Here is a 16,211-nt window from a genome sequence, read left to right on the forward strand (position 1 = left end):
ATGCCCTGGCTCTGCACAGGGGACCATATGGGATGCCAGGGACTGAATCCAGGTCGACCACATGCAAGATAAACATGCTACCGCTGTACTATCGCTTTCTTTTTGTAGTGTTTTTTTTTTTTTCTTTTTGGGTCACACCCGGCAATGCACAGGGGTTACTCCTGGCTCTGCACTCAGGAATTATTCCTGGCGGTGCTCAGGGGACTATATGGAATGCTGGGAATCAAACCCCGGTTGGCCGTGTGCAGAGCAAATGCCCTACCCGTTGTGCTATCGATCCAGCCCCCAATTGCTTTATTTCTTATAACTCGCTGACAGGAAGCTGGGTCTATGCCTTATCAGAATTCTGCTAGGGTCAGATGTCATGGAAGGTGGTCCTGGGTGCTCATGAGTGATGTCTCACATCTTCCTCGGAGATAACCAAATCCCTAATGAGGGTCTGTGACACCAGGTGGGCCATACCCAATCCTCCACTCTTGAGAAGCTGCACTTTTCATCTGTACCTAAATTATTCCCTAAAAGAAAGATGCTTAGAACCTTCCATTTGTGGGGCCAGAGCAATAGTATAGTAGGTAGGGCATTTGCCTTGCATGCAGCTGAGTTGGATTCAGTTCAGGCACCCCCAAACCTTTCCAAGAGTGATCCTTAAGCAGAGTCAAGAACCAGCCTTGAGTGCTGCTGGGTGTGGCCCAAAACAAAAACAGGAGAGGGGAAGTCCTATTTGAGGGGAGCAGGGGCAGGAGACCTCCAGGTCCTGAGACAGAATTGCAGGTTAGGTTCTTGCTTTGCATGCAGTCACCCTGAGTTCAATCCCCAGCACCCATATGGTTTCCTGAGCCTGCCAGAAGTGACTCCTGAGTGAAGTGTAAAGCCAGCAGTAACCCTTGAGTACCATCGGGTGTAACCCAAAAACAAAGGATGCAGACATCCTTCTCCATGCCTTAAGGCCTAGGTGTTCCCTGGGATAAGGGAAAAAACATGGAGGTTCCTCACCAAGGGAGTTCCCTCGGGGAACTTCAAAGTCCTAATACAGAAAAACTTTAAGTCCCCCTTTGAAGAAGGCCGAGAACAGTCCTCAGCTAACTAGTTTTCCCTTTTCAAGACTTGGAGGTTTTCTAGCGCAGATTTTTTTGGATATGATTTATATACTAACCATGGCATCTTACCATATAAAGTCTAGAATTAAAGATTCTTAACCCTTCTCCCAAATTTAGGCTTTCACAAACATCTTCCAGCTACAAATTTACCTGTTGTACTGCATTTCAGTTCTGTTTTCAGTGCTGTGAAGTACACAACTGAGGCTGAAGCAATAGTACAGTGGGCAGGATGCTTACCTTGCATATGGCCAACCTAGATTCGATCCCTGGTACCCCCATGTTTTCAAGACAGCCAGGAGTGATTCCCTTTTTTGCGTTTTTTTGACCATGCTCAGGGGTTACTCCTGGCAGTCCTCGGGGGACCATTCAGGATGGTGGGGATTGAATTCGGCTTGGCTTCATGCAAGAATAGCGCCTTTACCCACTCTACCATCTCTCCAGCCCCAACTAAAATAATCCATTGTCTACTCCCACTAGCTAGTTCCTAGGCCATCTGAACAGAAGATCATTAAGAACCTGCTGAATTCCTGGGGTTGGGGACGTGTAACTCAGTGGTGGAGCACTTGCCTTGTTTATGTTAAGCCTTGGGCTCAAACCCTGGCACTGCAAAATAAAAAACTCAGAATGTTCTGAATTTCAAGTCTATAGATAGGGCATGTTGGTCAGAGAAGTACAATGAATAAGACTGGTTTCAAAGTGTAACCAGGGCACAACTGCTTTCCCTCTTCTTTCTTATGCTTCCCTCCCAACACCTAACCATGAAATTGCAATACTGAAGCGGTAGGTAAAATGAAAGAACTACAGAAGACTCTTTAGCTAGGGATTCTTCATCTTCCCTTTTTTTTTTTTTTTGGGGGGGGGGGTGGGTCACACCGGCAGTGCTCCTGGCTCTGCATTCAGGAATAACTCCTGGTGCCAGGGATTGAACCCCAGGTTGGCTGCTTGCAAGGCAAACGCCCTACCCACTGTACTATTTGGCCCCCATAAATATTTTTTACCTCTACCTATTTCATTGTGGTGACACTACACAATCAATTGAATACAAGGGGATATCATGACCCAGCCCATTTGGGGATCAATCTGTTCTGTAGTTCTAGTGAAGGTACCTGTTCCATTTCATGAAATGTGAACAAGTGGCTATGTGGGAAGAAACCCTGGCTTCCTTCCCTGGCTCAGCCATGGCAAAACCTTGTGGAGCCACCCTCAGTGAGCGTATAATTCACCCCACAAAGATGTGAGACACAATGGCTCCTCTGCACACCTTCCCAGGCTACAGTCTGTTTACTTTTAAGGAATTTATTGGAATTCCACCTTACTTTTGCCACAACTGTCTGGCTCTTCATGGCCAAGAGTGAGTCCTGAACAAAATATTAACATTTACAATGGACAATACAAACAAGTATGAAATCTTTACAATAACACATTCCAGAACAATCAAACATGTAACAATTATTAAGAAACATGAGTTTCCTCTTACCCCACCTATTACTGGAAGCTACTTAGCTTCCTACCTCCTGCAATAAAATGCCCTTTCAGCATTCCTTTTGTAGGAATCACTGAATTGACTCCTTTTGTATAAGGTGCAAATTCATACTGAAGATGTATTTCATTAGCTACTGAATATGCTGAATCTCTCATAGGTAGGACCTTTCATTCTGGAGTGTAATGTGCATTTCAATCATCACACATGCTTCACTGAGGGGGTTCATCTCACATTTTAAAAAAGTTTCACCCACTCAGCTAGAACAATATTACAACAGCACAGTCTGATTAACTTGTACATTTTTAATGAGTTAAGATTTCTATTTCGTTAGATTTAGTCTATGCTTTCTATCTTGTTTCCTATAACAATATTCATATTTATTTTTAGAAGTTATCACTACTCCCTCAAATATAGGAAGCTTACACTTCATGATCATGACTACTAAATTTATATTCCCTGAAGCCTATCTCTCCCTGAATTTGCCTCTTGGAGGCCCTTCTTGGATCGTTTCCACTGATCAATCAATGTATACTGGAGATTCAAAGCTAAACTGAATCTCCATTTTTATTTTTATTCAAAGGACTTATTCAAAAATGAATGTTCTGATACATATATTTCTTAATTAAGTCTTGTCCTCATCCATGTTTTATATCCAGAAATGTCTGCTTGAAGATTTTTTTCCATACTCCATCACTTTTACATGAACTCATTTACATTCCAAAAGGGTTCAGTAATTTTGACGAGTATTCCTTACTGGCTGAGTGAAAATCCTGTAACAAAGATTACTCATGGCTTTAATTGTATTAAGTAGATTATAAACCATGAACAAGTAATTCAGATATTCTTACACTCGTAGGTTTTCCTTCCATTTGCGCTCTCTGAGACTTGGTAAACTGCTGCCTGTACAGACATGCTTATCCTCGTCCCATCCAGGGTGTTACCTCCCTCAAGAATTCTCATCTGTGATGTGCCACTATGACTTCCCATACTTGTCACACTTAAATATTCCTCTCCAATATGGGTTCTTTTGTGCTTGGTGAGATTTGATCTAATATTGAAAGCCTTCCCACACTCATTACAACGGTATGGTTTCTTTCCAGTGTGGATTCTTTTGTGTTGGTCAAGGACTGACCTGTAGTTGAAAGATTTACCACACTCACAGTTATAGGGCTGCTGTCCACGGTGGACACTTTTATGGTTGATAAGACTTGAGTGAGAGATGTAAGCCTTCCCACACTCATCACACTCATAGGGTTTTTCGCCTGTATGGATCCTTTTATGCACAGTAAGACCAGAGCTGTTCCTAAATGCCTTCCCACACCTATCACACACGTAAGGCTTCTCTCCTGTGTGGATCCTCTTGTGCTGAGAAAGGAGGGAGCTGTAACTGAAGGATTTTCCACACTCGGCACATTTAAAAGGTTTCTCCCCAAGATGGACTCTCTTATGGCTTATTAGAGTTCTGCTTGAGAAAAAAGCCTTTCCACATTCATCACATGTGTAGGGTGTCTTGCCAGGATGGGTACTTTTATGGTTAATAAGGCTTGAGTGTGAGATATAGGCTTTTCCACACACATCACATTCATACGGCTTCTCTCCAGTATGGATTCTTTTATGCACTTTAAGGCTGGAGTTGTTTCTAAAGACCTTCTCACATCTGTCACATTCATAGGGCTTCTCTCTCGTGTGGACTCTTCTGTGTTGAGAAAGGAGCGAGGTGTAATTAAAGGATTTCTCACACACATCGCATTTGTAGGGTTTCTCTCCAAGATGAGTTTTTTTGTGGTTTATAAGGGTACGATATGTTATAAAGGCTTTTTCACACTCATCACACTTAAAGGGCTTTTCCCCAGGATGTACACTTTTATGATTTATAAGGCTAGAGAGTGAGATGTAGGCTTTCCCACATTCTTCACATTTGTATGGTCTCTCCCCAGTATGGATTCGCTTATGTACTTTAAGACCTGAATTATTTCTGAAAGCTTTTCCACACTCATCACACCCAAAGGGTTTTTCCCTTGTGTGAATCCTTTTATGTTGTTCAAGGGCAGAACTATAGTTGAAGGACTTCTCACAATAAGGACATTTATAGGGCTTCTCCCCAAGATGAATTCCTTTGTGGTTTTTAAGGCTAGAGCGTGAGATATAGGCTTTCCCACAGACATCACACTTGTAGGGTTTCTCCCCAGTATGGAGCCTCCTGTGAACTTTCAGACCTGAATTGTTTCTGAAAGTTTTCCCACACACATCACACACATAAGGTCTCTCTCCAGTATGAATGGTCTTATGCTGCAGAAGAAGTGAGTTATAGCTGAAGGATTTCCCACAGTCCTTACATTCATGGGCTTTCTTCCCAGGGTGAATGCTTTTATGTACTGCAAGGCCTGAGCTATAGCTGAATGCTTTGCCACAGACATCACACTTGTAAGGTTTCTCACCAGTGTGGATCCTTTTATGCACTATAAGGCCTGAGCTGTTTCTAAAGGCCTTTCCACATTCATCACATTCATAAGGTTTCTCTCCAGTGTGGATGACTTTATGCTGAATGAGGAGAGAGCTATAATTAAATGATTTCTCACACTCATCACATTTATAAGGTTTATCTCCAAAGTGGATGCTTTTATGGTTGAGAAGTGTTCTGCAAGTAATGAAGGCCTTCCCACACTCATCGCATTCATAGGGCTTCTCGCCTGTATGGATCCTTTTGTGAACTCTGAGACCAGAGCTATTGCTAAAGGTTTTCCCACAGATGTCACATTCATAGGGTTTCTCCCCTGTGTGGATCCTCTTGTGGACTCGAAGACCAGAGCTGTTCCTGAAAGCCTTCCCACACTCACCACATTCATAGGGCTTCTCCCCAGTGTGGATCCTTTTATGTTGGTCCAAAACAGAACTATAGTTGAAGGACTTCCCACACTCATCACATTTACAGTTCTTTTCCCCAGAATGGGTGCTTTTATGATTTATAAGGCTGGAGTAGGACATGTAAGCTTTCCCACACTCCTCACATTTGTATGGTTTCTCCCCTGTATGGATCCGCTTGTGGACGCGAAGGCTTGAGCTGCTCCGAAAAGTACCACCACAGTCATCACACTCGTAGCGCTTCTCCCCAGTATGCATGATTTTATGCTGAACAAGGCGGGAATTATATTTGAAGGATTTTCCACACTCATCACATTTATGCAACTTCTTAACAGCACTGTTTTCTTGTTGCTGACTGAGGTGAGAGCTTCCATTAACGCTGCCCACACATTTGCCCTGTTCACCGTTTTTTTGTTCTACAAGGAGAGAGTGGTATGTAACATGCTTGGAACTCAGACATAAGTTTTTCTCAGCTGCCTCATCTTCCTGTTCTGTCTTTATATTTGTTGTGTTCTTGACTTTGGCAATCTTTTCCCTGCTGTCACTTTTGTCATCCTTCATTCTTTTTCCCGCAGGTCTTTCCAATGGATTCTCTACTTTGCTATCCCAGTCACAAGTTTCACCAACCTTAATTTCCTGCACATGATCGTTGTGAAGACCTTCCACTGTTGGCCACACAGATTCTGCACTCTCAATATTTTCATATTTTCCAATTGATTCCTCATCCTCAGTGCTTCTGGTCTTCAACTGTGACACTAAACAAAGAAAATAAAAATAATACCTGTTTACTTGATTAGAAGAAATTTAAAGAATTACATTCAATTTCACAAATTCACTTGACAAATGTTGACTTGACAAATGTTGACAGTGCTATCACACATGCTGTGTGATAGGTACCATTTTTAACTTCTGGGGATTGTAACATTGAACAGATCAAAATTTCTACCCCATGGAGCTAATGTCAAAATAATAATGTCAAAATGTGAGGTTTCTAGATTTTCAGTGCAATAAAGAGCTTTCCTATACTTCCATAACAGCTTAGCATGAGTGTAAGTAGAACTGAAGTAAAACGATGCACAGAACTAAGGGAAACATCTTCTGGTTTTTGATAAATGTCACACAGTCCTGGAAAAACAGACGGTGAAGAAACCTCTGAGGAACAGGAAACATTAATAAAAGCTAATAAGAACATAATCAACAGAATTATGCCAGAAATGAGAAAGAAAATTAGCTGCAGCAGCCTGTTTTGTTTTGGCCTCCTGGACTAAATCATCAATGATAACAATAGTTCTGAAATGTGAGTGTCCAGGAATCTCTATATGGAAAAATACATTCTGGTCTGCCAAGGTAAAAGGCTTTATGAACAAAATAACTTAAGTCTGACTATAACAAAGACCAAAAAATAAAACACAGTCATTAAACAAAGAAACAGTCTTACCCTGTACCAAATACCTAGATGTATGACTTTCGGAAAGTTGTTTAACCTTTGTGTCACAATTTCCTTATCTGTAAAAGGCAGGTCTACTGACAGAAAAATTAAGTATGATGACCTATATAAAGCACTGAGAAGAGAACAAAGCCTGTCATTATGCCATTATTACTTACCTTATTACTATAGTATCCTGCAACTTTATAAATCTTAGCTAGAAACTGTACGTGAACATAAAGGGGAAGCAAACCGACAGAAGAGATACATACTTTGGAGTGGACATATAAACAATCACATTCATGATTCATCTTATGCTTACTGGACTGGATTGATGGGATCTGAATTAAAATACACAACAGGAGAAGCTAGGAACTCAGAACCAAACTTGGAAAATGATGCACTACTCAATAGATATTAAATCAAAAGGTGGTTCAATTGAAAAGCATCACACAATTAGTATTAAGTAAAGTTAGGTAGGAGTTCATTAGAGGATACTGAAGAATAAAAGCCAGGTCTAGTATCCTTGCTTTCTTTTACCTCCTTTGGGCAGAGTAGTCCATGTAACTTAAAATGTGGGGAACTGAATGAACAGTGATATTCCAGAACCACCACCAACAACACATCCTTTACCTGTGCTCTGAATCCTGCTTCCACATATATCAGGGGCCCTGTTCCACCGACTGCCTTTGACCTTGGCCTCTCCAACTCCACTCACCCTCAGTCCTCAGAAGAAAATGATGCTCAAGTTTCTATAGTGATAAGCCATAAACCCAACTCCTATAAAACATATACACATACATACACACACACACATTGTTGGGAGAAAAACAGAAAAAGCAGTGCTATTAGGGAAGCTAGCCATACTAACATTAAAATACTGTAGAAGGTCTCTGTAACTGATATAGCATGGTACTTATGTAGAGACAAATGGAATAGAACCAATAAGTCCAGAAATAGTCCTAATTACATATAAAAACCAAGTGTATGAAAAAGATGGCCCATCAAATCATCGAATTATTGGGTCTTTTATTTTTTAAACTGTTGTAACAACTACAAAGCTACCTGAAAGAGATTAAAATTAGATCCATTCTTTGTACCATTCACAGGAGTAAACTTCAAGTGGAGCAGAGTTCCAATATAAAAGTGATGTTATATAAACACAGAAACTGGTAAATTACTTGGTAGAGAAAAACTTTTTATGAGCCAAATACAATTATTAGATATATGTGACTATTTTTTATTGCATGCCAAACTAATAAAATTGAAAAACAAATGACAAAGTGTAAGAAAGTATTTGCAGAATATATCATATGTAAGGAATATCTTAGTGCATGAGGAATTTTCAAAAGTTCAAAGAGAGAACAATCTTACAGAAAAATAAAAGACATGGACTCACAAAAATATTAAATGCGCCTTAAATGTTTTTTATTCATAGTAAGAAAAATGCAAAGTACTATTGGTAAATATTGAAACTCTAATACATAGCTGGAATGGAAACTGGTAATTCAACCCCTGCTAAAAAGATATTGTTAGTACCTAAAATATATGTGTATTGATACTTCAATGATAAGTCCCATTCCTAGGAATGTATTCTAAGGATAAACTTCCAATAACACAAAGCATATATGCATAAAGTTATGCACTGTAACATTACCTATACCTACACAATCAGGAAAACTACCTAAATGTTTAAGCATAGACTAGTTAAATAAACACCATGAAGTTCTAAAAAATGAGTAAGGAAAACCCATAGAGAGATAATAATTTTTAAGAATACAAGGTAAACTTAACAAGAGTCCATATGCTACATGCTACATTTTGTGTAAAAATATAACATGAGTACATCTTATCTTTCAAGTAATGACAGAAAAGAAAAATCGATGAAGCACATTAACTAGAAGGATGAGATGCTGGGAACAGAGTAGACAAATTAGGGAAGAGAGAAACCGAGTAGTTTGCTGTACATAAACTCACAGAAGTACTGTGGAAATGATAATATTCTACAGATTCAAGGAATAAACTTAAATCACTGAGTCCTGAAGGCAACTGTAAAAAAGCTCATTTGTGTTTCATTCACATATAGTCAATACAGTAAGGGAACAATGGAAAAGAACTAACCTAAGAATTTAACATAGGTACTTAATATGTGGCTAAATACTATCTATTTCTGGTCTTGGGAAGAATAGGGAGAGTGGAGAGGAAGAGCTGTGGTGGTATAGGGAAGAGTTCTAACAATTTCAGATGTTTTGGTGAATGTGTTTATTTCATGTCTGTTAGAGCTCTCCAGGCAAAGGGGAAAAATTACTAAGGGGAGGGGAAAAAAGGACTCTGAGAATTAACTGAAAATACTTGAGAACTCGGATTTCTAAATTATGTTTGTGTAGATAAATGGATGTAGATCTATATGTATGTATTCTTACATATATTCCGTAGCTGTATGCTGAATAATCAAGAAGTAAAAACAACTCAGTGACAATAAGCACATTTAGCACCCTGTCCCTTGTTCCCTCTCTCTGTTATTCCTAGTAAAATAAACCAGGGAGATTCCAAATCAATGAACAATAACAGAACCAGACCACAAGAATGTGGCAGCAGGCATGGAGACTACAATGAGGCAACAAAATCAGATGTGGTCCCCATCCTTCTGGCTCTTTCTTGAAAGAGAAATTAATCCTGTAACAAAATATAAACTTGCATTTGGTTTGAGAGATGAAGAGAGATGGTGTGAGAAAAGCTTATGCTTGGGGATTTGACAGTGGGGGAAGGTATACAGAAGTGAAAGATGACCGAGAATAAAGAAGGATCTGAAGGAATGAGTGAAATGAAGCAAGTTTGGCTCTAGTCATCAGATGGAGTAGTTCCTATCTGATCCTAAAGGGTTTTAGCCAAAGGAGTGGTAAACTCAGTTATGGATTTTGAAAGATTATCTATTCTACAGGCCGGAGCTAGTACAGTACAGCTGGTGGGGCATTTATTTGCCTCGCACATGGCCGACCCGGATTCAACCCCCAGCATCTCATATGGTTCCCCAAGCACAGCCAGGAGTAATTCCTGAGTGCAGAGCCAGGAGTAACCCCTGAGCATCACTAGATGTGACTCCCTCTCCGCCAAAAAAGGACCAAAAAAAAAAAATGTTTTTTTTAAATCATCTATTCTAAATTAAGAATTGGTAAACCTTTCTAAAAAGAGCCTGATAGGGGCTGGAGCGATAGCACAGTGGAAAGGGCGTTTGCCTTGCACACACGACCCAGGTTCAATTCCCAGCATCCCATATGGTCCCCGGAGCACCGCCAGGATTAATTCCTGAGTGCAGAGCCAGGAATAACTCCTGTGTATCGCTGGGTGTGACCCAAAAATCAAAAACAAATAAATAAAAAATAAAAAGAGCCTGACAGAAAACATTTTGGGCCTTGTGGGTCACAACTGGTCATTTCCCCCCACTTCTCTTGTGTCCTTTTTACTGCTAAGCTCGCAGGTCAAAGAGACAATAGGTGCAGTGATTTGCTGCCCTGTTAAATAATGCACATGAATCAATTAATTTAGGATGCTGTGATAATGGCAGTGGCTATTGTAGATAAGTATCTTGGAATGAAATAGCCAAGTCTGAAATTTCTTTTAAAATATATCAAAAGTAAAAAAGGGAAAGTGAAACATTTATAAGAATCCCAATGTGCTAAATCTGGCTGGCTGACTTAGATTTGAATTTGTGGAATTAGTATGTGGGTTCACTGTAGTATTCTACATCTACGTATGTTTAAGTTTTCTCATAATAATAAGTATGGGAGATCACCCATCCCCCTAACAAAAAAGCCCAAGGTTGAGATAGTCCCCTGGGCAAAAATTTAGGTATTAGAATATAAGGGCTGCAAACATGTGTTCGGTAAAGTATAAAGAGTAGCAAAAATGATGGCTGCAAATGTGCCCCCAGGAAAAACATTTAAGGATCTTTCAGATGTAGACCTGCTGACTGGCTATGTGAAATACACCACTCGTTACTCTTCACAGACCTAATGCTTATGAACTGTCCTTAATGTCTCTGCCAATTTAAACAATGGCTCATGTATCAGGAGCCAGGACAGGGCAGCATTATTGTATTGAATAAATGGCCAGCCTGTGAACTTACTGAGTGCTGCTCAGGTAGATGACCCTAAAACTTGGACACTGTGTGTGTGTGTGTGTGTGTGTGTGTGTGTGTGTGTGTGTGTGTGTGTGTGTGTGTGTGTGTGTGTGTGTGTGTGTGTGTGTGTGTGTGTGTGTGAGATTCTCTGTTACCTGCCAAACTGGCTATAGAACCAGTATGGCAGGATTCATAATTATAACAAAAGACAGATAATTATAATAAAAATCACTCATATTAGTTGCAGTGGAAGAATGGATTGAGAGCATTGAGAGCTCAGTCCTGTAGCAGAGGAGAACGTTAAATCAAAATCAGACATGGTGTCTAACTAATGTATCTCACATTCCACAAGAATAGATTCACCCCAAAAATCACATGCACAGAGCAGCAAGAATGAATTAGTTTCTTCAATTTTCCAAAGGCTGTTCTAATTGGGCATAAAATAAAGCAGTTATAAATGAGTATGACCAATAATAACTTTGTCACATCAGTCAGAAGAGTCTGCTCTAAAAAGTTCCTCCATTTCTTCCAAAGACAAACATGATTCACAAAATCCAGGGATACTCTTCTACCAGCAATGCCTAGAAAAACCTCGTGAAAATAGTATGAATCTGTTCCTAATTTTTTTGTTTTGGGGTCACACTCAGTGCTGTGCAGGGAACCATATGAGATGCTCAGCATCAAACTGGGGTTTGCTGCATGCAAGGTCTGCTGTACTACTGCTCTGGTCCCTGCCCTTAATTCTTATTCCCCCTTCCTGAAGAACTAGGAGACATTTCTAAAGCCCACAAAACTCACAAAGGAGGAACTTTGAGAATTCCAGTCTGCTGAGAATTCTGGTCTGTTGACAGACTCCAACTATCAACAACAGCAGCTAGCTACTTCATATTTCCATAGAACCAACCATATTCCATACCTTTTTAATTTAATTTGGAGATGACCACGAAAAAAAATGAGAATGTGAACACAAAATGCTTACTAGATCATTAAGAGACAGCACCTAGGAAGCGAGAGAACAAAAGTGACAAACGTAAGATGGAACTAAGAAGTGACATGAAGATGGGAAGAAAGAATATAATTCGTCCCATTAGTTCATGACTTTCAAAACTGTCAGTGGTTAACATGAGTTGATTTTATAGCTGAAAAGTAAAAATAAGTATGAGAGGTGATTTTTTTCCCTTAAAGTAAAAAATGAAGTAGAATATTCTCATACCTGGTAGTGGAGGAGAGAGTTCTAATCATCCTGGGGAATAAAATAAGCAAAGGAGAATCTGAAAGAGAGGCTGAATGACTTTCTGATGCTAAAGAGGTGACTGGCTTGAAGAGATTATCATTAGAATTAGTTTATTAGACTAATGAAAGGCTAGAAAAACAAATCTCAGGAGAGGAAAAACTTCTTAGTGGTATCTGTTCTTCAAAACTCTACATGAATAATGATTTGGCATACTTAATAATCTACCAATATCTGAATTAATGGAAAACAAAAATTATTTAATTCTCTCTTTAAAAAAAACCCTGCTGAGATTTACCATAAAACACTATTTGGGGACAGTACAACTGAAGTAACATAAAATTGGACAAGGAAATCAATGCCCTTACAGCTGAATAAAATAAGATATATCAAAACAGTGGCAAATCCATCAACACAGTGCTGTTTAGAAAAAACAAAACCGTAAAAGCTTTGTGTTGTGATGATCTTTAAAACAGATTAAGTGAAAGAAGAAAGGATGTTTGTGAGTTTCTTGACCATCTGGTGTGGTTTGGGGAAAAGGGTGATAAAGAATTAGATTCCCAGTTGCCAATATTTGCATAAAGAAATTCGGAGAGGAGGCAGTCAAATAAGCTCACAGAAGAGGTTACTGCAAAGGAGTTAGGCTTGGGAGGATGGGTGGATACGGTGGGGGCGCCTTTTCATTTATTAATGTTTTAAGAAGACTCAATGATAGCTGTGCTTATATGCAATGTTGTTTTATATATGTATATTGGAACCATAATAATACATTACATATTGCAATCTTTATTATAAAGAAAATAAAATACCTCCGGGGCGGGGTGGGGGTGTCCCTGCCCAAGACACCTGCTGTATGCACCCCCAGGTTGGAGTCCCACCTTTTCACTAATTAACATCTAAACTTTAAATATGGGAACCACAAAAATACACACTGCAAATTTTATCATAAAGGAAATAAAATGACTCCCTCACACCACTGCACACCTGTGGCTGCACCAGCTCGGTGCACCTGCCCCACATGCGCTGACTAAACGTAACTTTAAATACGGGAACCCTAAGGACACAGCACATACTGCAAACTTTATTATACAGAAAATAAAACGCCCTCGCAAACTCGTCAGGTTCAAACACCTCCGAACGCCTGCACCCCTGCCCCGTGCCAGGGCTCCTCGGGGCCCGGGTCTCCCACTCTTCTCCCCACCCCCTCGTCGCTCTGGGCTCACGGGTCACCCGAGCCAGGTCACCCCTGTGGTACCGGGAGGTCGGGAGGGCCCCGGCGCCCCAGAAGACTCGAGACCCCCGCGCGGCCCTCGCCCACCCTCCTCAGCGCAGCCAGGGAAAGCGGGAGAAGGTGCGGCCTTAGAGGACGAACCCCGCGGAGTCGCCGGGCTCCAGCGCCACGTTCGCGGCTGGGGCACGAGTAAGCCCATTCGCGGCGGTTCTCTCCCTACCGCGAGACCGGGCCTCAGTCTGTCAGGACCCTCCGGGCGGGACCCCCGACAGCCCGCGCCCCTCAGCCCCGCACCCCTGCACGGCCGGGCAGGGTCCCCCCCCCCCGACAGCCCGCGCCCCTCAGCCCCTCACCCCCGCACGGCCGGGCGAGGCCCCAGGCAGCCCGCGCCCCGCACCCCGCCCCCCTCACCCCTGCACGGCCAGGCGCGACCCCCGACAGCCCGCGCCCCGCACCCCCGCGACCCCTGCACGACCAGGCACGGCCCCCGACAGCCCGCGCCCCTCACCCTCGCACGGCCAGGCGCGGCCCCAGACGTGCTGCTCGCGTGCCGCACCCCCGCACCTCTGCACGGCCGGGCGCGGCCCCCGACAGCCCGCGCCCCGCACCCCACGCGACGGCTCGTCCCTCAAGCGTCCCCGGACGCGCCTCTGAGGGGCGTGGGGCGACGGGGCTCGCCTTTCCCCACACCCCGCCCCGGAGCCAAGCGCAGTCGTGCGTCGGCCCAGAGGGAAGGACGCGGCTTCGCGAGGGCCGGGGTCGCAGGCGGGGCCGCGGGGAGCCGCAGACTCACGTACTAGCGGTGGCGGCGCCACGAGAGCGCGACGACCGGCGGGACAAAAGCGCGGACGGCCCAGCCGGAAGAACCCGCGGCGGCTCCGGGGCACTTCCGGCTCCCCTCTAGGAGGCGGGAGGACTGACTCGACTGTACCGCCTCGGTAGTGCGGCGAGGGCGCAGGCGCGGAGAGTGGGGGCCGCCTTCCCGCCGCTGGAGGGGCGGCGGGGCGTGGGAAAGCTGCTTGGGAGGCTTCCCGGACGCCCGGGTTTCAGGGCTGAGCTATAAAGTAGATCGGTGTCCGGGAAGCCAACTAGGTGTTACTTAACGGCCTGTGTCCCTGAGCACATCGCTTGTTTCAATGCCAGACGCCGGCTGGGAGGTGGGAAGACGCGGGGCTGGGGGTGGCTTCGCTGGTTGCTGCGGTGCAGATCCCCGAGCCAAGTGCAGGCTGCAGGGGATCAAGGACTCCCTCAAACCTGTTGAAAAAACTGAGTCCTTGGGAGAGGGAGGTGGATAGGTGTGGTGTTGGGATTATGTGCGTGAGAAACCATTGTTAGTAGCACTGTAAATCACAGAAGCCCAATTTTAAAAAATTTAAAAAGAAAGTAAAATGCGGGGAAAGGATAAAAGCAACTGTAATTTCCAAATGAAGTGCATTCTTTAAAAAATAAAGATTAGAGATTTTAAAAGTCAAATAACTTTGAGAAGGTCTCCTGTGCAGCTACTTAATGTTCATCGCAAGATAGTTACAAAGGGTACCAGAGTGATAGTGCAGTGGGCAGGGCTCTTGACTTGCACGCTGCAGACCCATCACCGGCATTCCATAGTGCCCCCAAAACCCCTGAGCAGTGCCCTACGTGGCGCCAAAACAACCATAAAAGAATATGCTTCATGAGCACATTAGCTATCGCCCCAGCCTTTTATTGTTGTTTTCTCTTTCTTTTATTCGCTGTTGATTATGACTTTAATCTTTTTTTTAACTTGCCTCTTTTTTTTTTGTCATTTGGGTTAATTTTCTGAATTATTAACACAACTATATAAATATATAGCATACTATTGCTGTCTAGTTATTAGGTAAAAAGTGGAATTTATTGGAAGTGACGATAGCACGGGCTGGAGCGATAGCAGAGTCTGAGGGCTTTCACCTTTCACGTGGCTGACCCATGTTCGATTTCTCCACCCCTCTCCGAGAGCCCGGCAAGCTACCGAGCGTATTGCGCCCGCACGGTAGAGCCTGGCAAGCTTCTCGTGGCGTATTCGATATGCCAAAAGCAGTAACAATAAGTTTCACAATGAGAGACGTTACCGGTGCCCGCTCAAACAAATCAATGAGCAATGGGATGACAGTGACAGTGACAGTGGCGATAGCACAGCGGGTAGACCGGTAGACCGTTTGCCTTGCACGCAGCCGACCCAGGTTCGATTCCTCCATTACTCTCAGAGAGCCCGGTAAGCTACCGAGAGTATCTCGCCCCCACAGCAGAGCCTGGCAAGCTACCCGTGGAGTATCCGATATGCCAAAAACAGTAACAACAAGTCTCACAATGGAGATGTTATTGGTGCCCACTTGAGCAAATCGATGAGCAATGGGATGACAATGAGTGATACAATGACTCTTTTAGCAATTTGATGTTCACTGGGTGAACTTCACTTACCAATGGGTAAGCAAGTATTCAGGATCATGCATATGCCTGCTTTTCTTTCTTTTCTGGGGGGTTGGGGGTTTGGTTCACACTCGGTGATGCACAGGGGTTACTTCTGGCTCTGCACTCAGGAACTACTCCTGACAGTGCTCAGGGGATGCCAGAGATCAAACCCCTGTCGGGGCAAACGGCCTGCCTGCTGTACTGTCGCTCTGGTCCCTGATTTTTATTTTTTGTAGATGCAGGTGAAGGGCAAACAGAAGGCACAGAAGCATGACCTTGCAGCACTACGTCCTCGGCCTTTTCAACTTGAAACCAGAGTCCCACTGAGTCTGGGCTG

The 16,211-nt window shown here is 43.2% G+C and overlaps 1 protein-coding gene across 5 annotated transcripts; it reads right to left on the reverse strand.

The window, feature by feature from the left end:
* Positions 1 to 2,339: 2,339 nt before the first annotated feature.
* On the reverse strand, positions 2,340 to 14,341 carry ZFP62 (ZFP62 zinc finger protein). 5 transcript variants are annotated; one of them, XR_008628525.1, is made up of 4 exons: positions 14,248 to 14,296; positions 12,202 to 12,231; positions 7,502 to 7,648; positions 6,061 to 6,197 (listed from the first exon to the last, which is right to left on the reverse strand). XR_008628525.1 is itself a non-coding variant. In XM_055126610.1 (2 exons), coding segments are annotated over exons 1-2 (2,784 nt in total). In that variant the 5' UTR covers positions 14,249 to 14,314; the 3' UTR covers positions 2,340 to 3,414. The 5 variants fall into 5 exon arrangements, 1 of the variants encoding a protein (XP_054982585.1); XR_008628524.1 differs by having other exon boundaries at positions 12,202 to 12,259; positions 14,248 to 14,294; XR_008628526.1 differs by lacking the exon at positions 14,248 to 14,296 and adding an exon at positions 14,015 to 14,228.
* Positions 14,342 to 16,211: the final 1,870 nt, after the last annotated feature.

This window comes from Sorex araneus, chromosome 2 (assembly GCF_027595985.1).
Source record: "Sorex araneus isolate mSorAra2 chromosome 2, mSorAra2.pri, whole genome shotgun sequence".
Taxonomy (NCBI): Eukaryota; Metazoa; Chordata; class Mammalia; order Eulipotyphla; family Soricidae; genus Sorex; species Sorex araneus.